We start from the raw sequence: 25,063 nt of genomic DNA, 5'->3' as shown, positions 1-25,063 counted from the left end.
GGATGGATGGATTTCCCACACTTTACATTTGAATCTTCTTACAAAGGAAATTCTCGAATCTTTACTTAAAAGCATCTGTGAGACCCTGAATTTACAGATAAATACATACAAACAATTTTTTTCCATAAACTTTTTGTTTTGTCAACTAAACACAGAATGCCAACATTGTTTTTTGTGTGCATTCATTTATTTCGTTTCAACATATAATTTACATTCTTATAAACAAGAGTGCTCCGAATCCCAAGTACCAAAACAATAAAAAATATTACACCACTTTCACTGGCCAATGTCGACCAAAAAGAAAAAAATATGCCAAGAATGTTGTGTTCTCCTGGCATTCACCGTTACCATTAACAAGTACTGTGTATTTGTAAGTGTAGTTAAGACCAGTAAATAAATAGATAGCATCATTAATCAACTCTAGATCAGAGCAGACACTTAAACACTCTGGCAGTTGACTTGGCATCCCCCCCTTATTACACCGTCACGGACCAATAAACACCCAGGCCAGCGCCAGTCCACCAATCAAACATCTGGCATCTGCAGGTCGTTAAGGAGGACAACGAATCAGATGGCTTGCTCTTGCGAGGCGAGGGTGGGGAATGCTGGTGTCGGCTCTGTGCCCGGACTCTCCTAATCTCACCAATGGGAATGCAGCTCTCCTTGTAATCCAATTAAAGGAGCGTAAGCGGTTTGTTAGACACTGTGTGTTAATGTAAGCACCATCCAATATACCCTGGGCTGGTAACAGCATGGCTGGGGATACACTTTGGTCCATGGAACATCGAAGTAGTATACAGCTGGAGGCGCTGCTGCGGTAATATCTGGATCAGCAGATTTCCATGGTATTTGCTTTGGCCTTTTGGAGTCTCATTTGTACCATCTCAAACCAGCCTTGTGAATTCAGCCGGGGGTAAAGGTGGGGGGGAATAGCACTCTGAATAATAATACTGCTGACCTTGGTTGTTCTTTTCCAGATCTGATGACCAAGCCAAATGTTGTCTTAAAGAAGGAATGAGAAAAGATCGTGTGCAAAGTCAAAGAACAAACCCGGACCGATTAGGCCAAAACGACATATAATGTAAAATGAATTGTTCTACATATTCCAAATCATCCAAAATGTTTAAAACATCTCCCCCTCTGTGAAGTAAACCAAGGGAGCTTAATTGGATTTAAGCATTTAATATCTGTATATTTGCACAGTGGCATTTTTATATTGGAAAATGGGGCACCATCCACTTAAGAAGGCCACATACAGGGAAAAGTACTCTCCACTCACTTGCTGTTTTTCCCCTCCACTTTAGTTTCTCTTCTAACAGCATTGTACAAAACCGCACAAACAACAAATAGTGCTCTGGGATTTTCGGTAAAACTAAAACTGCAAACAGCCTTGGATTTTTTTGTGTACCTCTTGTCAGGTCGCAGGTGCAGAAAGTCACACCAGACAAACAACCATTCAAAATCGAATCCATGGACCCTACCCCAACCCTAAGCATGGGGAGAGCATAGCTCACTCCACACCTTGCCTGGGACTTCTTGACAACGATGCTGAATGGCTAAAATGTTCCCATTTGCGTCGTGATGTGGAGGGAAAAAGAATAAATATTTTGTAATTGTACTTCTGGTATCCATACTTTCTTCTGTATTTTGTTTCCTGGCAACTTGTCACAAATTAGCAAAACAGGTTTTCCTTTATTATTCGTCATATTCTGCAGATTATGACCTGATGTAAAAAAAATTAAAAAAGCATACAGAGAGGTAAACTTAATTCCGAACAAGAAATGGATTGATTCTAATTTAGAAAAAGTACAGTTGCAATAGCAAAATACCAGAAAGCGGTGAAGACAATGATGTAACAGATTTGGAGCAGCAGGATATTTCCTATCCATGGCTTTATTTAAGAGAATCATTTGACAGCTACAACAGTGTTTTTTTCTGTGTGAACATGATATAACTTAATATAAGCGGAAAACAGCTTTTAAATTGTGTATAATGACAGTTCGATCAATAATTTTCACTTTTGTATTGAACTAGGACATTTCAGAGTCTGTTTTTTTCCCTGCACTTCTACTCAAGCACAGACCACAAGCACTATATTTTCTAGTCACTTCTTAATTTTATAGCTCGTTTAAAAGCCCACTATGCTGTCATAAACGGCCTATTAAGGACAGAGAGATTGAACGCAAACATGATCAAATTTAAACATCAACTGAAGAGTAAATGACTCCAAAACAACACAGATTGTGAGAGCACATTATTTGAATGCAATCATTTCCCAATTTAATCACCAAGCACCATCTGCTGGATCTAGTAGGGCACTGCCCCACTTGTCCCTAATATAAATCCTCCAGCGTATTTGCATCATTTGCTGAAACTAAGATAAGAGTTGACTCTTTTTTTTTTGCATCTCCCACTCTTAACATGGAGGAACTTAATCATATCTTCCCTAGTCTCTTTCCCAGATGCTCGTATTTGAACTTAATTAGATGCTACATCACCTCAGCGAGGGTCTGCGCGGCAAATCTTATTAAGAAAAGCAATGTGTTTCTCTTGTGCTCGCTGATTCCTTTACATCTCACTGTCTGCAAGGAGAAATCCCGCCGAGGCATATTCTCCAGCTCCAGTAACTAATGACGCCAATGCCCAGATCTGACAGTGAGCTGTGTCTGTATATTGTGCTTAATATCATAATAATAATGAGAGCAAATTAGAACAATCAATTTCCATGGGTGGTTGTTGATTGGAAGAGGAGGTGGAAGTGACAAGAGGTGATCCATCATCCTCGGCCAGTCACATTAAGGGGAGCGCCGCCGAGCAGGTGGGCTGGGCTGAGGGCCAGTCGCAGCCAATGGGAATAGGCGGGGATGGAAGGAGGGAGATCCATTCCACCCAAATCAACTGCTAATATAGTTGTAGAGTGGATAAAACCCTGAGCAGGGGAGGGAAGGGAGGGGAGAGGATGACAGAGTGTCGCTGAGACTTATGACTGCTTTGACAAGGCTCTAAATCCACACGACAACAATCTAGTGCATGTGAGAAAGTTATTTGCTGGGGTTCCTCTTTTATCCTTCTATATGGACTATCCAAAAATCATTCAAACAATTACAGCTTTGCATGCTATGTCAGTTGGAGATTTGGAAAAAAGCTAGACAGCATTTCTACCTTGTCATCGGAATCACTTTTGTCTGCATGTGTGGCTTTTGGATTAGTTGCACTATAGTATGTAAAAGTCCACTTGAGGCAGTAGAAAACATATATTTCTTTTTTACGGTTTCTGACATTGCAGAGATAATCAGCCGTTTTTATTATAAAATGAAGCCTTTATTTGAACAAATGCATTTTCATAATAATATACTTCATAATAATCCTAAATCAAAAGAAAATGTTTCAAAGAAATTACCTTTACAGGGAAAATGGAAGTAGACTAAGTTACAGAGCTAATGCTAACCAAATAATTGACTACACAGATGTCATTTGAGGTCATAATCAGCTGTAGGCAATGAATTTCGTACCTGGGCCTTCTGCAACTTAATCCACCTCTTAAATCCAAAATAATTGCATCACTATTATAAGAAATATCAATATTATTCAAAGAGACAATGTAACATCAGCAACTGTGCCATGTACATCATCTGGTGCAGTTCCAAACAAGTATTGCTCTGGACAGTCAATGAGGAGACAAATACGACAATGTCATGCCTTGTGAGGACGAATGTTTGGTCAAAGAAATACTCCCAAAATAGTTTAAATTACATTAGCCTGTACCTGTCAATTCTGAAAGTCCTGGCCGGATTAGATTGGCATAACCATTTTTATTAAATCGGAACAAAAAAAAAAAAAAATCATGTACTACGTTTCTTGGGTTTACACAGAAAATGTAAAGATGCTGTCTTTGAAATGTATTTGTAATTTTAAAACTCAAAATCCATTACTTAGAAGCAGTCTTGTATAGTTGGCGCCTTTAGATGTTTGCTTTTTAAAAATTCTTATGGCTGTTATTGCTCTGTGGAATATTGCCACATCACAGGTTGCTTAAAGACTGTCCGTCCTTTCCAGGACTTGTTCAGAGCCATCAAGCAATCATGGAGTCTTTATAGTCTCATTTGCTTTCAGCTCAGCAGAGCTTTCAATTATTCATCAACTCAATGAGCTATTTCTCTCGCAGCATCAGTGCAACATTGCGGATCGGCGGTGAAAAGCTTTATCTTTCAAGTCTTTCAAAGCTTTTGGATTTTGAGCTCCCGATAACCCCGGGGAGAGCTTGGGAGCCCGGTCACTCCACTTCAAGGTTTTTAAATGTGTCAAATCTTGTAAGGGAGTCACACGATCGTTCTTTCCACGGCTCATACCTCACACTTCTCTTGCGGCAAATCCAACTCAGCAACATTAAGTACATTTGCATACTTTTATCAGCGAGCGTCGCGGGCTCTAATTCTGTTTCTGCTAAACGATGACATGCCGTGACTATATTAGATTTCATCAGCAGTCATCAATCATGGGCGCACTTAACACGATCATCTCCCCAGTTTGTTGGAGAGAACAATGGGGGACAAGCCCATCCTGTCTGAGCAAATGAGGAATTTAAATACTGCACAAGAGACAACAGTGGCACGGAGGGGGCTGGCTGATTAAAGGCCTCAATATCTACTTTTCTGAGCAGATGATCTGTCAGTGGTATTCAAGTGGAGGTTTATTGAAATAATGGGCTGCTAGCACACACATCAACGCTTGCATGTATCATTATCACAAAAAGGTGTAGGTGTTGGTAATATAGTCTTTTTATCCCCCAAGTATTCCTCAGCACAGGTCCCCTAATGTTTCGTATTAATACAAATCTTGGCATTGTGTGTTCTCACCATGTCATGTTTGTCAGTTACCCTAAATCAGGGGTGTCAAACCCCTTTTTGTCACGGGCCGCATCGTAGTCGTAATTTCCTTCGAAAGGGTGTTATGATTATCAACACCTTATATATAATGTAGGCTACACAACAAACTGATGACTACTTTTGAAATCAGAGATGAGTCAATCTGTTCAGATATTAAAAAGAGCAAGCAATCTCTATTTTTTAAAAGTAAAGACAATTAGCAATTGACATGTAGTCGATGCACAATTTGTCTTTGTGGGCCACATAAAATGTGTGATGGGCCGTATCTGGCCCCCGGGCTTTGGGTTTGAGACCAATGTCCTACACAAACTGACACACTATGCGGGATTCCGATTTTACAATGATATTTTACAGTGACAATCATTAGCTGAGTAGGGAGACTAGAACTTAAATTTCATGTTTGATGTAGCTAAAATTATGCTTGTGTCAACACCTTCACATTGATTAACATGATCTTCTGAGGGAGGGCAAATTTAAAAAAAAAGTCACTCGTTAATTATTGATATGCTGAGTATCGCCATTGCACACAGAAGGCACCTAATAATGTATTTAAATAAGAAAGCCTATTTAGTTTATTTTTAGCATTAATTTCAGTTGGAGGTTGCTCTTTGAGTGAAATTAAGGCAATTTAATGATGCAATCAATCACATCGAATGATTCAAACTTTTAGATAAGATTGAATCATATCAAAACACGTGTATCATCTTTTATTGGAGTTATGCAATTTTTTTTTTAGAGAAATCAGATAATTTTTTCTTGCTACTCAAATTACTGGTAGAAATCTTGCCAATATCACACCCATCTGAAATTTGGTCATCCTAAATCAACTCAATGGCGGATACAGTGGGAAAGTCCTAATGATTGAACTATTTTGTGCTGATTTAGCATTTTGATAAACGCAGGAGGGAATCACCTCTTATTGTTGCATAACAAAATTGACATCTAGCATGGAGGGTTACTGACTTATGTAGGATAGGGTTAAAGGACTCTCTTTATCAAATGTTACTATACGTGTACATTTTGCCCTTTTTTGCAGCAAATGTGATTGATGTTACACGCCAAAGCAGCATGACATTGCAAATACTTCACAATGAGACACATAAGAAGGCACAAAGAATTTCACTTGTGTGGAAGGCTCAGATGACTGGCTGGGGCTACAAAGTCTGATGGATGACAGGAAATCCAGAAGATTTAGGGAATTAGCTCACCGATTGTGTGAGAACCTGGGACTGCGTCTGATTTATAGATCCATCAGTCAGGGCCAATATTTGCCATGCTTAAAATGAATTCCCTACAGCAACTATGTTATGTTTCCCCTTGTAGACTAAAGAAAAAAACACAGCATGCATTCTGAAAGTGCCACTGATGAAAAATGTCATTGTGCAAGCATATTTTCTCCTGCAGAGGTCGTGTATGCTGTACGAAAAACTAAAGAGCAAATCATAAAGGTACTGCAGAGTGGTGATGGCTAGTCATATGGGAAGTTCTGAGCAGTGGAACTAAAGGAGGCCATTAGGAGGCCTCCACATGCCACCTCACGCAAGACAGTCATGTGCAGAAAACAAATGTCAGTTTATTCAGTCAGAAGACTGTACAATCGACTGTCTTTTGAGGACAATGATGCAGCCACGCATTAAGCGGAACAACTTATTTATGGAGATTAATGTAAAGAAGACAAACTGAACTTTTCTTCAATAACTGGTTTTCTGTCTAAAATTCGAGATCACGGGGAGTTTTTCAGTCACCACTCATCAGTATTTAAGACATGTCACATAACTCAGTAGCACATCATTACAATCATGGAACTGGAAACCATCAACATTTTACAAAAATGTAATATAATAGCAAACAACTGTGCCACCTACAGCATCTGGAGCAGTTCGGAATCAATATTTATACAATAACACGAAAAAACAGAATTAAAGAAAATGCTTTACAGTTATGATTACCGATTCTGAAGGCTTGGACAAATTAGATTAACATGGCAACACATAGAGGCTAAAATATCTGAATGGAAAAAACAACAATGATAGAATAACATATTTTTAAATAATGTATAAGCATCTATTGCTTTTTATTTGTATTTTCTATTAGAAAATACAATATGCTTCACATATAGCAATGGGACAACCACAAAGACAGCGAAAATAGTACATTAAAACAAAAAATAATATACAATAGCAGAACAGTAACATTCAAAAGTCAGTCAAAAGCCAAAGAATAAAAATGGGTCTTCAAAGTTCAATCAATAAAAAAATAGACTGTTGTGAATCATTGGTCGTGAATTTACAGTAAATCAGTGCTTCTAGTAACACTAAGGCCAGTAGAGAAAATGTTCTTGGCCTTGATGGACAACAACTGAGAAGATTGCTCATACAATGAGCATTTGTTATGTACTGCAATAATTTCTTGGTGTTAGAAATGTCATCAAATTGTCAAAAAGGTTCATCATGTTGCATTCTGACAGTACAGTGATCCCTCGCTATTTCGGGTTTCGTTTATCGCAGCTTCACTACATCGCAGACTTTTTTTCACAATTAAAAAAATAACATCTAAAAGTCAAAATAAAACTTCTAAATTGAGGAAACATGTGTCTAACATTTAGGATAATGTAGTATTGCTCCAAATGTTCGTTTACATTCCTTTAGAAGTCCGTTTTCGCGTGTTAGCACGATCGCGAATTAGCATATTTTCGCTAACTCGTTAGCCTGCCCAGTACTTCTTGTGGGTGACCGTACTTCGCGGATTTCACTTATCGCGGGTGGTTTTTGGAACCAATTATCCGCGATAAATGAGGGATAACTGTATATCTGTTTTTACCAATGAAGATACCCATTGAGTCTGTTCTAATATATTTTTGTCTTTTCTCAGTGCATGTGTCACTAGGTTTAGGGATGTTCTGTGAGATTTTTCAATGTTAAAATATTGTCTGTTGCCTCAATAATAGTTAGAATGGAATGACGAAACACGCGTTGTTGTACCACGTGACATGACGAGTTTGAAGTTGAACAACCTTCCGCCCCCAACACGCCCCCGTCAGTGTCACAGCGGCGGGGAAGTACAAATGTGCGTGTCCTAATAAAGTTGGTCATGAATTTCACATTCTCCTTATTTCTTACGGAGGGACTTGCTTTGCACCGTCGAAATGGTGGAGGAACTTTTGGTGTTAAACGATGCAAAATTCAACTCGGTGAGTACTGAAATATCACATGTGATGAAGAAAGTTAGAACCTGGTGGAGATAATTGAAAGTTGCATGTCACTGTTTTGTGTTCAAACACTTGCATTACTTTCAGCAAACCGTTTAAAGGAGGGTAAATAATGGGATAAACCTGAAGAACAAACTCAGACACAAAGGGGGAAAATACTGACTTAAACAGTAACAAAAAACAAGAATATGTGGAAATGTGTCCTCTAAAAATAAAAGCACTCATGTTGCCGCTAATGAAGTTAAATTAAATGCTGACTGGGCAACATTATCCTGTAGCACCCCACGTGTTGTAGTGACCCTCCGGCAGGCTTTTTGTTGCTAAATTAAGTTTCTTTATGTCTATGCATGAATTGTATGACCAGATAAGGCCTCTGCTTCCTGTCTCTTAAATCTCTGTGTCTCCAAGGAGAAACGTCTTACACAGGAAAGGTGATGTAAATATAGCTTCAATCCATCAAATGATATGAAGACAGAAAATTTGAAGATTGTCTTCAAAAGAGTAAACCTTATGGGAAAGCAGCTTACTGAGCTTTCTGATTTTTATTTTTAGTTTCGTGTGGTTCTTATCCCAGTGACATCTGATTGAATAAACTGACAAAAGCAGCAAATTCCATTGCAACATTAATCAAGCTTTCAGATTTGAATGCCATCTTGTTTCATTTGACTGACTGACATCCTGCTGGACAGACAGATATTTCTGGTAACCTTTTCAACTTTCTTGTGTGTTGTTGCCAATTTACAATGTCAACACAAGACCAAACGTGGCCTCATAAATACGTAGCCTATAGAAGTAATTAAAAAAAAGCTTCCCTACATTAAGAAAATGTATGTATGAGTTTGCTCGTACTGGGAATAAGTTACTGTGCGTCTCATGTTTGCTGGAAAAAAATCCTTTATATTTAATGTGTTTTAAATTTTTGTCCACTCCTCAGAACCTCTCAAAGTCACTGCTGGCGGTGGCTTTTCTGGCGTCGTTTGGCAGTTCCATGCTCTATGGATTCAATCTTGCTGTGGTCAACTCTCCTGCAGAGGTTTGTATGACTGCTGCAGATATTTCCATTCTTTTAATGCCTAATCCCTTAGAAAACCTCAAATACCTCTTATGAACCAACACCATTTGAAGCAAACGTGTCAAGACGTTGTATCCAGTTGTCATGCCGGGTCATGCGGCCTTGCATGTTAAATTGAAAAGCGCTTCCATTCTGTGTCTTGATCAACCCGTCAATGCTTGATTTGATACGGTGCTCAACTGGAGAGAACTGAGAACGGTTTCCATTTCACCCCATACTGAAGCTTCCGGGCTTCATGGTTAGCGTACTGCACTAAATGTAGTACTTTCTTATATTCTTTGTCATTTTGATTAAGCTCTGGTTGTTATCACCATCATCTGTACTGATTATCCAGTTCAGGGTCACAGACATGCTGGAGCATATTACAGTTGAAGTGCAGTAATGTACCCTGGACTGACCACCAGACAAAGAAAAACAAGCAATCTTTCGCACCATTCACATTTATTTCTAGTGGTGCCCAACCGATTGAATTAGAGCACTTTTTACAATAATCAACATCGGCCCAAATTTGGCCAATTATTATTCTATTAGTCTCTCATAAAACAGTACATACACACTGAATTTGAATTTGAACATGACAAAAACTCATGTCATGTGTGCCTGTCAACATATTCTTCATTTGCCCATCTTTTGTTTATCTTCGTTGCTAAGGTTTTCGAGTTGTTCCACCTAAACAATAACCTACCTCCAGTTTGCAGCAGCAAGTACAAGATAGAAGTATTTCTATTTATAAGTTGATTTAGCTTTACTTTAGTGAAATAATTTCCGAAATATTTCTAATGCTTTTATTTTTGCATGGTTTTGTCCTCAAATTTTGCTCTGTTTAAAAATCTGATACTGATGGGCAAAGTATTGTAAAACAGTCAAATGTTATATCTTTAATTCGCATATTAGTGGAAGTGATGAAACATTTTTATTTATGTATTCTTCGTATTAATCGATAATCTGGTTTACAGTCTTTCAAAGATCGGCATAAAAACCTTCTGTCGATCCCTAATTTCTAGTCTTCAGTAATCCAACATGCATGTTTTCGGCGTGTGAAAGAGATCCTGAGTAGCAGGAGAGAACGTCCACAATCACAGAGGGAACACGTAAGTTCCACATTAAAAAGTCAGAGGTGAGATTGTAACCGGAAAGGAAATGTAATAATCACAAGTGCAGCCAAGAATAAAGTTATCTTAATAAATGGGAAAGTTCCAGGTCATTTTCTAAGCATTGTGTGCTTTGCTTTACCATATTTAACCAAAGCACTGCAGTTAAATCCTATCATGTTGCTCCAGCTCTGAGGTCATCACCCTGCTATACATATATACAAAATAGATAAACAAAATGCTGAATGGTTCATGGATAAAATATACCTGACCCTTCGTGGTAACATCTCATGACTTGTCTTTTTTTGTGTGGCAAAGCTAATCGCAGAGAAGCAGCTTCTTATTTTTACGCACCACATGTCAAGGACAAGATCCCAGAGACCTACACGTCATGCAATATTACTAATCGACAAGCGGTTAATGTGATTAGGACAAATCTTTAACTACGGTACATGTGACTTGTAGGCTTCATTATGCATTTGTTACACCAGTGTTGTCCAAGCAACATCTTTTTTGTGTTGCTGACCTCAGTTGCTCCGTCCGTCCGTAAGTCCGTCCGTCTGTCCGTCCGTCCGTCCGTCCATCATCCATCCGTCCGTCCGTCCATCCATCCATCCATCCATCCATCCATCCATCCATCCATCCATCCATCCATCCATCCATCCATCCATCCATCCATCCATCCATCCATCCATCCATCCATCCATCCATCCATCCATCCATCCATCCATCCACCAGTCTGTTTTCTTGTTGTGGTCTTCATCTGACTTAGAGAAAAACATTTCCGAAAGTTTGAAGAAACTTGGTTGAGTGACAGGCAAGAGAAAACCTTGATCCAAAAAAGCTTGATTCAATCCATTCATCCATTTTCTATATTCTGCGCAGGGTTGTGGGGAGCTGGAGTCTTACCCAGCTGATTTTGGCCAAAAAAACAGACTAACGTGGACTGGTAGACAATCAGTCTGTGAATGCGAAAATGGAAAAAAAAAAATGAAAAAGTTAAATTAAGTGATATTAGTGTCTTATTACATCATGGGCTCCATTATAACATTTGAAAAGATTTTTATTTTATTTTATTTTTTACCAGGTCAATAATGTAACAAACAGCCAATAACATGTTGGTATGGTATTGGTCAAAGGTAAGTTGTTACATTATAGGTCCAAGACCTTTATTACAGCATTGAACAGTTATCAGGTTATGGGCCTATTTATTTTTTTAAAAGGGCAAATTTATTATGTTATGGGCCGTTGCCATATTATATTATTATTATTATTGTATATGTATATCTTGTATATATATCCTGTATATTATTGTTGTCACGTAATGGATTCTATGGACCTAAAATCACAGTCACCGCTCATTGGTTAGTCACCATGTTAGCGTTTTCACTCTCTGATCCTTTTATCAAACCGCTCAAGACACAATAGGGACCGTCCACAAACATTATGTTCAAGTGCATTATATAAAGAGCTGTTTTTTATCGCACTGTACAGTACATAAATACATTTGTATTTTTTAGGGAAACGTGACATTGACATGACAGCATGACATTTCTTTATTCATATTGAACATTTTACAAACAAATATATTTTGCCTGTTCAAACAATTCATTGGTTAATAGAGGAGCTAATATGTTCTTTGCACAATGATTGTCATGCAAGATCACATTTATTTTCTTTTGGAAGAGAGCTCTTCAAATATGTAAAAGGAAAACAAACAGGCTTTCCAACAGTATCAATTCATTGGCAGGGAGAATTGTAGCAGAACACAAAACTCTACTCAACACAAAGTGGAAACATTTGCTTTTATTTTATGTAATGTTGAGTGTGGTCCTTATTTTATTTCATTCAGGATGTGTGAATCATCTCACAGTCGGAATTATAGTGTCGATTTCTTTTAAATGCAACTCATGTGAAGTGTTTTTCAGCAATATTTGCACCTACTGGTGATATAATTGCAGTAAAATTTACTGCAATTGTGTCACCCGTTTCATTTATTGTTGCACTATTTGTGCAGTTTCTAACTAAATCTTCTTAAGATGATAATGGTTGAATTCGATGGGCACCATCTTTATACTATATTTGGTGTATTGATGTGATTGTGCTTGTTTGTCATCGTTTTACATTGCCTTGGCTGCTTGATGGCTCGAATAGTCGTAGCATTAGTAACTTCTTTTCCTCCACCAGTACATCAAAAACTTCTACAACGAGACACTTCAAGAAAATTATAACTGGATTCCAGATGAGAGGCACCTCACAGTCTTATATTCCCTCACTGTGTCTATCTTTGCTATTGGTGGAATGATTGGAGCCTTGTTAGTGGGAAGACTCGTAACCAAGTATGGAAGGTCAGTGTGTTGATGGTGTCATAGTCAATATCAATTACTTTACAATTTGGTGGCTAAAAACACCTATTGTTCAATCAAAATGTATGTGTCTGAGCAGAAAGGGGACGTTGGTGCGATCAACTGTGCTTGTGTTTGTTGGAGGAGGTCTTATGGGCCTCAGCAGAGCATGGAGGGCACCAGCCATGGTCATCATCGGGCGCTTCATTGTTGGAGTACATTCCGGTAAGACCATCTGTACCCCAAATTCCAAAAGCATGCCGTATTTTTAGGATTATGTCATTTAAAAAAAAAAAAAAATCGGAAAATATGTCTAATATCATCAAATTGAAAAAGAGCATTGAAAATCTCTCTTTGATGGAACAGGTATCTCTCTCAGTGTGGTGCCAATGTACCTTGGTGAGATTGCTCCCAAGAATGTACGAGGTTTCCTGGGTCTTATTCCGAGCATCCATATTTGTCTTGGGGTCTTCATTGCTCAGGTCCTGGGGCTCCAAGAGCTGATGGGAAAGGTACTGACATAACAGTGTTCAACATGAGTCTTCTACTGTCCGTTTGAGCTGCTGATTCCTTACAGGAAGAGCACTGGCCTCTGCTCATGTCCCTGATAGTATTTCCAACCCTGGTCCAGCTGATGCTGTTGCCATGGTTTCCCGAGAGCCCACGGTACCTGTTGATAGAAAAAGGAAATGTTCATGCCACCATTGCAGGTTTGGAATTGTGCTATATCCAAGCATCCATTTTCTATACTTGTCCTCAATAAGATGACTGGACTCGTTACATATTATATCCCACATGAGTTATTTTCTAAGAATGACATCACTGTTTTCCTTGATAAGCGATCGGTTTGTAGGATGTCTGACTAAAATCATTTTTTTATCGATCAGATTTAAAATGCCATATCTTCTGTCTTCCAGCTCTCAAGTGGTTCCGCGCTAAAGGCAACATCCAGTTGGAGGTGGAGGAGATGCAGGAGGAACAACGCTCTTTGTCCTCCACCCAGACTGTATCTGTGTGTGGACTCCTTATGGACCGCTGCGTTCGCTGGCAAGTCATCACCATTGTGGTGGTCAACATCGGCATGCAGCTGTCTGGCATTGATGCGGTGAGTCGAGGAAAGTTGGATTGACTCGCTCATGTTTGCGCAGTTATTATGGCAGCTCCCTGCTGTGCTCCCTCCATCTGTATGCCTTCCTGTCCATATATCACAGTCCCACTAAGCAGGGGGCAAACAACCACGCCTCATTATCTTCAGGTCTCCTCTCAGAGCGCTGGCCCCCATTGGAGGTTTGATACATCTACATACAGGCAACACTCACTGCACTGTGCCAGTGGAAGCTTCAGGCACGCGCTACAACAAAATCCCAGCAGGGGTACACCCCGCTGGGTCTGCCAGTCCCAGATGTTCCAGACTGCCACACCGGAACATGAACACGGAGCGTGTTTTACATTTTCAAGCACTCATAATGAACACATGCGAGTTCCATCCAGCCGTCTATTTCCGATGCAACTTATCATGTCGTAACTTACTTGAGAGGCAGGACTTGGATGGATCAAGCCCACTTCTACCCCTAAACATAATTGCTGCCAGTTCTCCACAGATGTTTCCATAACTGTGCCTCACATACAAGCGTTTGGTCTTCCCTATCCACTGTACCCATCTACATTAGTGGTTCACATTAGTTTTGCTTGTCATCGTGGGGTTTCTGCTCTTGAGGCATTCACTTAGCTGTTCATCACTAGGGACCATTTTCTTGATTCATGTCATCAAGACTCCCTTTTCTGCTGAGTGTACAGTCTCAGGATGTTGCTCTTAGAAAGAAGAAACTCTCCTTACTTCTTTAAACCAGCTGGCACAAAAGAAAAAAGCTGAGCAGAGAAAATGGAAAAACCAGCTGAGTGGAAAGAACGTATGTACTGTATATGTAGTTGTACTACATATACAGTGTTTCACGTTCTGTGAATATTTGGCGACCAGTCCACAGTAACGCACATAAGATGGACAGTACTTCAAAAACAATGCTAGTATGAAAAGAACGTCAGAAACATTCTAAAGATTGTGCATGGTTAAATTAGCTTAATTCTACTCAAGTACCGTATTTTCCGGACTATAAGGCGCATCGGATTATAAGGTGCACCTTCAATGAATGGCCCATTTTAAAACTTTGTCCTTATATAAGGCACACCGGACTATAAGACGCACCATTAATGCATCATGTCAGATTTTTAATTCAAATCAAATCAGTCTCCATTTTATCTTTTTTATTTCAACTTCAGATGCAACGAATTACTTTAGAATCACAAAATAATGATCCATAGTCTTTTTGATTCATGATGCTTAGTCTTCAGCGAGCCACTTATGATTGATTTCATGACACAATGCTTCGGGCCAGTTTAAATTTAGGAATTTGGTCCATATATAAGGCACACCGGCCTATAAGGCACACTGTTGGCTTTTGAGAAAATTTTAGGTTATTAAGTTAAAGTTAGCGGCTCGGTGGATCACTGGGTAGCACGTCCGCCTCACAGGTAGGAGGGTGCGGGTTCGATTCCACCTCCGGCCCTCCCTGTGCGGAGTTTGCATGTTCTCCCCGAGCCCGCGTGGGTTTTCTCCGGGCACTCCGGTTTCCTCCCACATCCCAAAAACATGCTTGGTAGGCCGATTGATCACTCCAAATTGTCCCTAGGTGTGAGTGCGAGTGCGAATGGTTGTTTGTCTCTGTGTGCCCTGCAATTGGCTGGCAACCGGTTCAGGGTGTCCCCCGCCTACTGCCCGATGACAGCTGGGATAGGCTCCAGCACGCCCGCGACCCCCGTGGGGATGGAAGTTAAAGTTAAAGTCCCAATGATCATCGTCACACACACATCTGGGTGCGGTGAAATTTGTCCTCTGCATTTAACCCATCCCCATGTGATTTTGAACCATCCCCTGGGGGAGAGGGGAGCAGTGAGCAGCAGCGGTGCCGTGCTCAGGAATCATTTGGTGCGCCTTATAGTCCAGAAAATACGGTAAATAAAAGTGAGTGCCACATGTACTAAAGGCAGAACATGCACACTTCACACGGATGCCTGAAACGTGCTGTTGGCAGCTATTAAAATTGGAGTTTCTTATGCCATATTCCATCTGCCACTTTACAGGCTACTTTCTTGTTAATTGGACGTGTTAGAAACCAAAGGAGGGAACATGCTTATAAAACATGAATGATATTAACTTTATATTCTTTACCCTTTGAATGTTAAATTTGGATCGTGACCTTCAGTTTTATGATATTCACAGCAGTATGCGGTTCACCTTTTACTTGACAGCAAAGTTATAAACGGGATCCAAATGGAGCTTAGAGGACAGGTGGGTTCAGAAGATTCAGATGAGTGCTTGCAGGCAAGTGCCAGGAGCCCTCAGGGTGCCAGCCTTGTGCTGCACCTTGAGGGATGACATCAGCCTCGGAGCTGTTTGAGCTCACTCACTGCTTGCTCTGCTCATCTTGCAAAATTTGTCTAAAACTTAAGGATGGAGTTCACAAACTCATTCTTTGACACTTAATCATTTGGTTTTATTGTCTGTTTTCATCTAAGAGATAGATGTTGCATCAGCAGAATGTTATTAATGACAATACACAAATTAATTTTAAAGGGAGTGCTTGTCACATGTTGCTCCAGATGATTTGCTGCCACTAAAATGAACGAGTGACGTGGGCTGGGATAATAATGATCACAATGATGAAATGCATGCAAATAAGACTTTTCACATGATGTTGTCTTGTTATTCTCAATTTCAGATTTGGTTCTACACAAATGATATATTCAAGAATGCTGGAATTCCAGAACCCCATATTCAGTATACCACAGTGGGAACTGGAGCCATCGAGGTCATTTCCGGAATGCTGGGTGTGAGTGCACACATGCTAAGAAAACCTGCCACATATGAATAACAGAAGAAAACATTGTATTGTGTAGTATGGTTGTTTTACAGAGGAAATAATGAATAGATTTATTTGTTAGATGCAGACAAATGAATTAGATGCTGATGTTTAAAGCAGACAGTTGATGACCACCTTGTTTCCTATCTTGCAGTGTTTTGCAATTGAGCGTGTAGGTCGGAGACCTCTGATGATTGGTGGTTACATATTCATGAGCCTCTGCTGTGTTGGGATCACTGTGTCGGTCCTCTTCCAGGTACACCAACATTTGATTTCACCACTTCAATCATAGTTTTTAACTTTAATATGATGACTTACTTGACCAATTACAGGAGCAGCTGTCCTTTATGCGCTACATCAGCGTGGGCTGCGTGGTTGGGATTATTGCTGGCTTCTGCATCGGTCCAGGTGAATACTATATCAAAATACCAATTAGCGACAATTGTTTCCAGTTTATATTTTTGCTTACTGTCTTCCCTTACAGTTCTTTAATGACTTTTTCTTTTTACACTTTGGTCTGTGGCTTGAAAACAAAACGCAGACTCAATATTATAACATCATATTTTGAAAGGAACATTGCTACTAATTTCATTGTGCAGCAAAATGAATGCACCAATAACAGTGCCACTTTGTCTAAAATGTTAATCCACAAAACGTACATTTCAACATTCATATTGTCAACCCCAGTCACCCATCCATTCCATCACCATACATTTTATTTCAAGAGCAAAAGGTGTTTTTATTATTATAATACTGTAATTTCTGGACTACAAAATGCACCTGATTTGAGGCCGCAATAGCTCAATTTAGACACACAAAAAAATGTGTACATATTGCCGTGGGTCTCCACTTTATAATGGGATATGTACGTATAAAGAAACATGTCACACAGATGATTTTAACAAAACTTTTAATTTCCGTAAACAGTGGCAAGGTAAACATTTGAACATTGCTAGACACAGGAGCCTCCCAGAAAAGTCATTGATCACTGCGACTAGTCAGTGTATACTTTTATTTTTTTTAATGGGTAGTGACATTGTTGTTGATGCACTTGAACTCATCTTGATAAATCACGTGACGTTTACATCGATCTCCCCCTCTCACACAGGTGTAGAACGACTGTTCTGATTAATGTAGTGGCGCATGTCAACAGCAGATCAGAATAGAATAGTCACATGCACACGGAATTTTCATTCTGTTTGGTCATTCGGTTGAATTCTAATCGGAATATAAAGCAGCAACTTGTAGTCCGGGAATTACGGCGATTCCAGTTACATATAGATACATTTGTGATGTATTGATTTGTTAAAAATATTAAGTACAGGAGCAGTTATTTTGCAAATTTTGAGGGACAATCCCACATTTGTCAGTGTGGTGTATATATTCTTTAAATTGTTCATGCAAGACTGTAGGATGACTCCATATACTTAACATTTGGGTTCAAGCTGCCCAATTTTAGGCCAACTAGTGGGTCATGTCCTGTGCGCAAGGTAACACTGCCTCCTCCTGGACATGATGGAGCCAGCCGCATCCCCTCCCTCTCTCTTTCTCCATCTCGCTTGCACACAGATATTGTATTTCATTAGTCTTGTAAATTAGGAAGTCTTAAGTGCCACACTACATCCATTCCCACAGTCATTTATACAAGAGAAAGAGTTGAGTGAAGTGAATTAAGAGGCAATCATTTACAACATTGGAAGCCATGTTGAGCGGACCTGCGAGGATGATGAATTGGGGAGAATCCGGCACACACGACGTCATTCGTCAAGCAGGCAAAAATCTATACTTCGGCGCACAGACGAGGGTTTGTGTTGCCGCAATTAGACTTTTAATGGCTCATTGTTCATCAGCTCGGCATGATGAATGCAGCTTCCGTCAGACTAAAGCCTGCACGCACCGTGACGCCTCCCATACATACCGCAGATGTTGACAAATTACGGCCTAGTTATTAGCCCGACAATATTAAACCTTCATCTGCGCAATTATCATGCGCAGATAACGAGGGCGGCATTTGTAATACTTATCGTTGGAGCATTGGAGAGAAAATGCATCTTTCTCCTTCATCACTTTTAACAATGAAGAATTGTGTATTTAAAGACAACAGACAATCTGAAAAAAAAATTACTGACTAAGGTGGTTTTCTTGTGGTTTGGCCCATTTCCAACTTGGAAAATGTCCTCCTCGTCACAAAAGAACTAAAATTTTGGAAAAGGAGCATAACGGAATGTTATTGCGTTTATTGTTAGTTAAGAAAAGTCACTGCTTTAATTTCTGGAAAACTATTTGCCGATTAAATTTTATAGCACCAAATGTCTGTGATAACTCACTTTATTTACTACAAGGCAGACAGACTCTGTCTGCTGAGTAAAACTGGTATCTTCTGAAGTGCTATCAGATTAAGAAATCTGACATTTTTCACGATCTCTCGTAGCCGGCGTGCCCTTCCTGATCACGGCGGAGCTGTTCAAACAGTCGCACAGACCAGCAGCCTACACAATGGGAGGTTGTCTCAACTGGTTATCTAACTTCACCATTGGCTTTGTCTTTCCCTTTCTTGAGGTCAGAACACTTTCTTCTTTTTACTCTTAATTATTGATCTAAAGACATTGGCTTGCATGTGAAGGTTTCAATTTGATCTGGTGAACTTCACGAGTTGACATAAAACTATCCCAAAAAATTTATTGGAATCCCTTTTGGTAGATGCAAATGCTAAGGAATTACATTTCAGAACCACAAAACTAGTGAGATACTATTTCTTATGAAGGGCTACCATTTTGATCCACACTTTGGAAATAACAGATTTGCTCGAATTACTTTAAATGATCATATTTAAGTGAATAATATGAATCTATGTGAAGACACTGATCAGTTTAATGATTTCTCACATTCATTATCCACAACGATTGAATCATTATTAGGCAATCGGGAGTGTAATTTCTCTGGTGAGCTGTTTTTAGAACAGGTCTGTGTGTGATTCATTACTTGGGGGCTGCCAGTGGTAACCGCTGCTCTAAATTGTCCATCGTGGCGATTGCGAGTTTCACTTTTGCTTGGCTGTCAAAACAAACGACGGTAGCATAGTATAGGCTATTGGGTCAAGTCTGAAAATGAATTACTTAACACAACACACATTTAACAGATTGTTAAGAGCATACTTGTCTTGCAACATTAACCAAAACGAGAGAGTGATCTTATATTTCGACTGGGGCAATTCTAAACTCAGAGAATTAGTTGCTTAGTTCCCAGCAAGGCAAAGTAACAGTTTACAGCTTTGTGCATTTTGAACCCAATGTCATTCCTTTATTTCTGAAAGAAAAGCATACCACTTTTTGGGAACGTCTGTGACTAAATTATCACATCTTATAAAGTTGATTTAAATGTGATTTGCAAAAAAAAAAAAACAATGGTTAGGTTGTTTTGGCCACCTGGGTCGGTCCAATTTTTAACCCAAGTTGGGTTGTTTTCAACCCAGCATTTTTAAGGGTGTGCTATGGGTCAACAAAGGTTGGTAAACACTGCTCTAATTCATTCTCATCTGCATGTCTTGTAACTCCATTTGTGTGTTCCTAACAGATCTCTATTTGAACTGGGGCTTTGTGATGCCGAAATATTGTGCAAATGTGTTCCATGTTCAGCATGATCTCCTACTCTGTTCCAGTAGAAACTTAAAGAAAGATAGGGAAACAAACACACACGCAGACCAAAAAAAAAAAAGACACCAGTCTATATAAGCTGTGACGAATACCCTTTTACTTTTTGTAAAAGATAGAGTAGAATAATAATCTTTATTTATTATCTTCACGCATAAGATCTGCACCTCTGCATTTGACCTATCGCAGTAGTGGACACGGCCAACACACATCGTTAAAGGCACACATTGTAGCAACGAGGGACAACTGAAATGGCTTGAGGGCAGTCCAGTATGTCATTGTCTTGCTCAAGGACACCACAGCTGTGTGTCCAGAGGATGTTGGGGGTCGATGATTTTAAACTGGGGTCCTCACACTGGCAAAGCGTTAGAGGCACCCCTTCTGCATCTTGCTGTTTCCTCTTCATCCGCCGTGTATGAAGGTTGCATGTTGGTTGTTTATATTCGGACAAGGCAAGCATGAGAAAAGCTTGAATGATGGTCACCAGCTTAATTCTAGCATGGCATTCCCAGCACTTACTTTTTAGGTAAATGGAACACACCAAACTTTAGACTGACCTCCATCCACCATATTGTAAGGTGCGTCAGGCAAAGGACACACCCTCGCTATGTTGGAATAGCCAATATGGCGCAGAATGGTCAGGCAAATCCCCAAACGGGTACAACCAAGTTTGGGCCGACACTACATAAAACATAAACTAAAAGCATTCCCGCATGGGTCGTCCATGAAAACAGAGTTCTACGAATTTAACGATGATGACGCCTATTTGTTAGCAAGTATAAAATGGTACAAACCAAACAAAATGTTCCAGGGTTTGGCATCTTATTTCTTTGAATATTAGTGGGTTTTATTTTTACTATACATAAACAATCCTCTGCGATGAACAACAATTAAAACAGTTACGCATGTCCTGTTCACTCAACTTTATTTCTATGGCCCTTTCACAACTGCTGCAGCTATAACAAAGCATTTTCCTCAACACGTGCGATAAGACAGTTATAATGATACAGCCGGCGGGATAGAGTAGAACAACGTGGCCACACTGCAATCGATTTTTTATTTTCCTTCATGTGTCCTCCACAGCTGGCAACCGGTCCTTACTGTTACCTCATCTTCTGTGCAATATGCCTGGGAGTGGCCGTCTACACCATCTTCATCATTCCCGAGACCAAGAACAAAACCTTCATGGAAATCAGTCAAATGTTTGCCACCAAAAACAACCTCCTTGAAGAGGAGCTGACATCCAACGAGCATCTGAAAATGTCTCACATGAACGGCTATGGGACGCTGGGCCATCGAGATGTAAAGTAGCAGGCGGACCTTTACTTTTTTTTTTTTTTTTTTTTGACAAAACTGTGACAGATGTGTATAAGGTACATTATGGGCTCAACTCACATGTCTATCCTTCCGTGTTACAACCAACGATGTTTTAAGAGAATCTTTACTGTGTGTGACTCCAAAGTCACATGGCAATTAAGCGTCCGAGCATTTTAATCGCCATTTATCCAGGACATTTGTTCCACAACCCAATCTGCACATATCTGAACACATCTTGTGAGCATTCATATATGTATGTAAATATAACACCTCAGAAGCGGGACATGTCAATGTCGAGTGCATTTTGAATGTCTTGACACCCCAAAATGTAATTTTGTCCTACAGTTCTCACACTCCGAATGTGATGTTTATCTCTTTTTATTTAAGAGAGATATTGTGACTACTGTAGTAGTCATTTTATGTTGTGTTATGTGAGTTATTTATCAACATGCTTGTTGGTGTCGTGTATGAAAATACTTCTTTGTATAAAAAATGTGTAGTCAGAGGCAAGAAGTATTCAATAAAATTAGGAATTTAGAACCCATTAATGTTTCAAATGTTTTACAACTTTTTGACAATCTCCTCCTTGTGTCACTTGCCGAAGGGGCAGCATTATTGTTTAATAATGCTCCATTTCTTGGGCTTTAAAGTTGTAGAATCTTTTTGTATTGCTTATGAAGCCTGCTCCAAGAATATAACTAAGAAAAACTATAAGTAGTTGGTCAGAGCGCATTTATTTATTCATCAGTTGTGGACCTAATATTGAATGAGCAAAATAGTTATCTCAATAACAGATTAAATAATGATTTATTTTTAAACTCCTGAACAATAGTAAAGATATATATGAAACGACATTTTTAGTAATCCATATAACATACTTTGATTTGTTACATTTAACGATGAGGCAACAGACAGCGTATGAGAATCAACCATGCTATTCCATCATCAACATGGAAATGAGACATTAAAACGTAATGTCCACCCCTTGTGTTGTGCAACCTTGCTCTCTCCCAGTGAAAGCTGCCATGATCATAAACGTGCTCTTCTGCAGCCTGAATAACAAACGCGCCATGCATGTGTCATGTGACAGTGATAGCCATTCGGAATACTGAAGGATCCCTTTCGGCTACTTGATCCATCTGTCAGACCTCCTGCGGAACTAACACGCACAAGGACAAAAAATATTGTCACATGCTTGCATGTCCATCTTACTCAGAGAGGACTGAATGTACGAGGTGGAAGGGGGTTGCTATGTAATTCACATATAAATCCTATCATACACTTACAAGTGGAGGGAAAAAAATCTGTAGTACCTGTAACAGTGTTTTGCGAGTGTGCGTGTGATGACCCTGATGCCCCCCTCATTGGCTAGTGCTAAAAACTAATTTTAAGTGTTTGCCTGAATGGTTACTGTTTGCATCCCAGCATTTTCTGCTCCAATCTGCTGTCACGTAAAGAAGGACTGAAAAAGGAGAGGAGGGGTCCAACCTCTGGAGTTATTGAATGACAAAATGTTTCTGTCCGAGAGATATGACCAAAATGTGTGTCTGCACATAATAGAAACGGCCTTTCCGACAAAGTGTGCCTTGTCACTCAGTCTGCACACCGCATGGGTGCGTGGATAACATTATGGAACACGTGAGAGCGAGCGCACAGGCCCTCCGGCAGAGCCAGTCGATAAATCAGCCAAATAGCATCACAGGCTGGCGCAGGAAGAAGTCCAACAGATAAAATGCTCTCCCACACAACAAAGCCACACTCACTGTGTAATTAATTGCAACAAATTACCTCTTCCTCTCCCAGTCTGCCCCCACCTCTACCCCTCCCTCACGCCGCACTAACGAGCACACTCCTCGCGTGCGTGTCTGACGGAAGAGCACGGGCGCGTGCGCGCGCGCATGCCCGCGCTGCAGCCTTCATAAGTGCCTTAATGTGGCTTATTGCGGTGCGCGGTCCCTTTAGCCGTGGAAATATTCGCGTGACGGATGTGCTTTGTCGCCAGCGCTCCCCAGCGGAGGGCCGCCGCTGTCAGGGAGGAGATGATGACATTAACAGGGAGGCAAGGCGATGACAAATGCCTGTTATCAGCGAACGAGGCCGGTGACAAATCGAACGGCAGCGCCCAGGCAGCCCCGGCGCGGTGTAATAAAAAAGAAGATGGATGGTACACCCAGACAGGGCCCGCGTTAATGCGATTTCCACTGCTCTCCCTGACTCCCAATTAAGGCTGGGGGGTGTCGAGAGAGGAGATAGACTGTGTGTCTTGTGGATGAGAGTGTCTCAGGATGGAGAAACATGAGGCATGGAAAAACTCAACAGAGACCTCCGCCAAGGCTAATGTGGTATACTTACAGCGTTTCCCCCACTAGCGTTCGTTCCCCGCTACATTGGCGATTTTGATGCAATCAATTCATGAGTTTTTGTAGTAGTATAAGGGTAAGTCTGTTGCGGTAGTGCCACAGCAGCATCTCAGCCACCAATGAGCTTCACTGGATGAGATGCAGTGTAATTAAGTGTCACGACTCGTCCCCGGTTGCTTTATTATGACTGTTACCATGGTTTCTGTTCGCGTCGCCCCTCCCCTTCTGTGTTACCTCACAATCAATGTAATCAAAATCACCTACCTCTTGTTACCTGTCATGTATTTAAGTCCTGTCTGCCCTTCACTCTCTTGGCGGATCGATGATGTCGTGATGTCTTCTCGTCTCTTGGTTCCTGTCTTTGTCAGTTCTGTTTCGGTTAGCCAGTCTGTCGGTAGGTCCGTTAAGTTATGTTAGTTTGCCGGTTCTGTTGGTCTTGTTCCCCTCATCCTCCCTTCCAACTCCCTTTTCCCTCAATAAACCCTGGTCCATTCCGATCCGTGACATTAAGAGCAAGAAGGCCAGAGAAGGTCCCCAACTATTGTAAGATCCAGTAATAGCTGTTGTGAGCAGAACACGTGCCTCTGAGAACGGTTGTATACATTTGTGTCAAAGTTAAAATTATTTGAAGGTTCATAATTCGCGTAATATTTTATGACGATCTCATTTAGCCCAAGAAAAGTATACACTATTAACTGTGCTTTAATCAGTTTGTGTCACAGGTTTAGGGTTGTTGGACAAACAAAGCATGTGGAATCAAAAAGTACTAATGATGTCAAGCGATTAAAATATTCAATCGTGAATAATCACATTTTTTATTCTTAACTCATGGTTTATCACATTTTATTTATAGTAAAAAAAAAAAAATTCTGAGAAAGGGCTCGACGTCACATCCACAGAACACAAGAAATTCTAACCCGATTCAGTTCGAAAATGAGTTTCCAGAGGCTTGCAAGAATAGCCGTTGTAGACGTCTTAAGTGTTTATCTGCTATTACGTGTGAGTCATAAATAGTAAAATAAAAAGTCTATTGTAAAGGTATTTTCGGACCGCTTTAACAGAAATCCAAAAAAGCAAGACACAAAGTAGCAAAGCAAAAATTGGAATAAACTTACAGAACATGACAGAGACCAACAGAACTTCTGTTCTAAGAACAGTTAAAGAAGTAACAAAATTTGAGAAGAAACAGGAAACTCAATACAAGCAAACTGACGCAA

At 40.1% G+C, this 25,063-nt stretch overlaps 1 protein-coding gene and 1 long non-coding RNA gene across 4 annotated transcripts; both read left to right on the top strand.

Moving 5' to 3' along the window:
* The first annotated feature begins 595 nt into the window (after positions 1-595).
* LOC125968732 (uncharacterized) lies at positions 596-1,633 on the top strand. 2 transcript variants are annotated; one of them, XR_007481357.2, is made up of 3 exons: positions 596-845; positions 978-1,081; positions 1,419-1,633. It is a non-coding gene; the product is annotated as an uncharacterized lncRNA (long non-coding RNA). The 2 variants fall into 2 exon arrangements; XR_007481356.2 differs by having other exon boundaries at positions 978-1,633.
* Positions 1,634-7,933: 6,300 nt separating this feature from the next.
* Positions 7,934-22,030, top strand: slc2a15b (solute carrier family 2 member 15b). 2 transcript variants are annotated; one of them, XM_049721011.2, is made up of 12 exons: positions 7,934-8,076; positions 9,029-9,127; positions 12,445-12,605; positions 12,703-12,827; positions 12,969-13,114; positions 13,180-13,312; positions 13,520-13,707; positions 16,379-16,489; positions 16,674-16,775; positions 16,852-16,927; positions 18,951-19,078; positions 21,253-22,030. In XM_049721011.2, the coding sequence occupies exons 1-12, from the start codon at positions 8,032-8,034 to the stop codon at positions 21,478-21,480; spliced, it is 1,542 nt and encodes a 513-aa protein (XP_049576968.1). In that variant the 5' UTR covers positions 7,934-8,031; the 3' UTR covers positions 21,481-22,030. The 2 variants fall into 2 exon arrangements, with proteins under 2 accessions (XP_049576968.1, XP_049576969.1); XM_049721012.2 differs by lacking the exon at positions 18,951-19,078.
* The last annotated feature ends 3,033 nt before the right edge of the window (positions 22,031-25,063 follow it).

This window comes from Syngnathus scovelli, chromosome 5 (assembly GCF_024217435.2).
Source record: "Syngnathus scovelli strain Florida chromosome 5, RoL_Ssco_1.2, whole genome shotgun sequence".
Classification (NCBI taxonomy): Eukaryota; Metazoa; Chordata; class Actinopteri; order Syngnathiformes; family Syngnathidae; genus Syngnathus; species Syngnathus scovelli.
This window is presented reverse-complemented; position numbering and strand designations above follow the sequence as displayed.

What these genes read in the sequence shown, in the direction of transcription:
- slc2a15b (XM_049721011.2), top strand. Translation starts at nt 8,032, where the DNA reads ATGGTGGAGGAACTTTTGGTGTTAAACGATGCAAAATTCAACTCG. An exon ending in CATTGTTGGAGTACATTCCG is followed by an intron (nt 12,828 to 12,968) that starts GTAAGACCATCT and finishes TTGATGGAACAG; the next exon opens with GTATCTCTCTCAGTGTGGTG. An exon ending in CTGTGTCGGTCCTCTTCCAG is followed by an intron (nt 16,776 to 16,851) that starts GTACACCAACAT and finishes GACCAATTACAG; the next exon opens with GAGCAGCTGTCCTTTATGCG.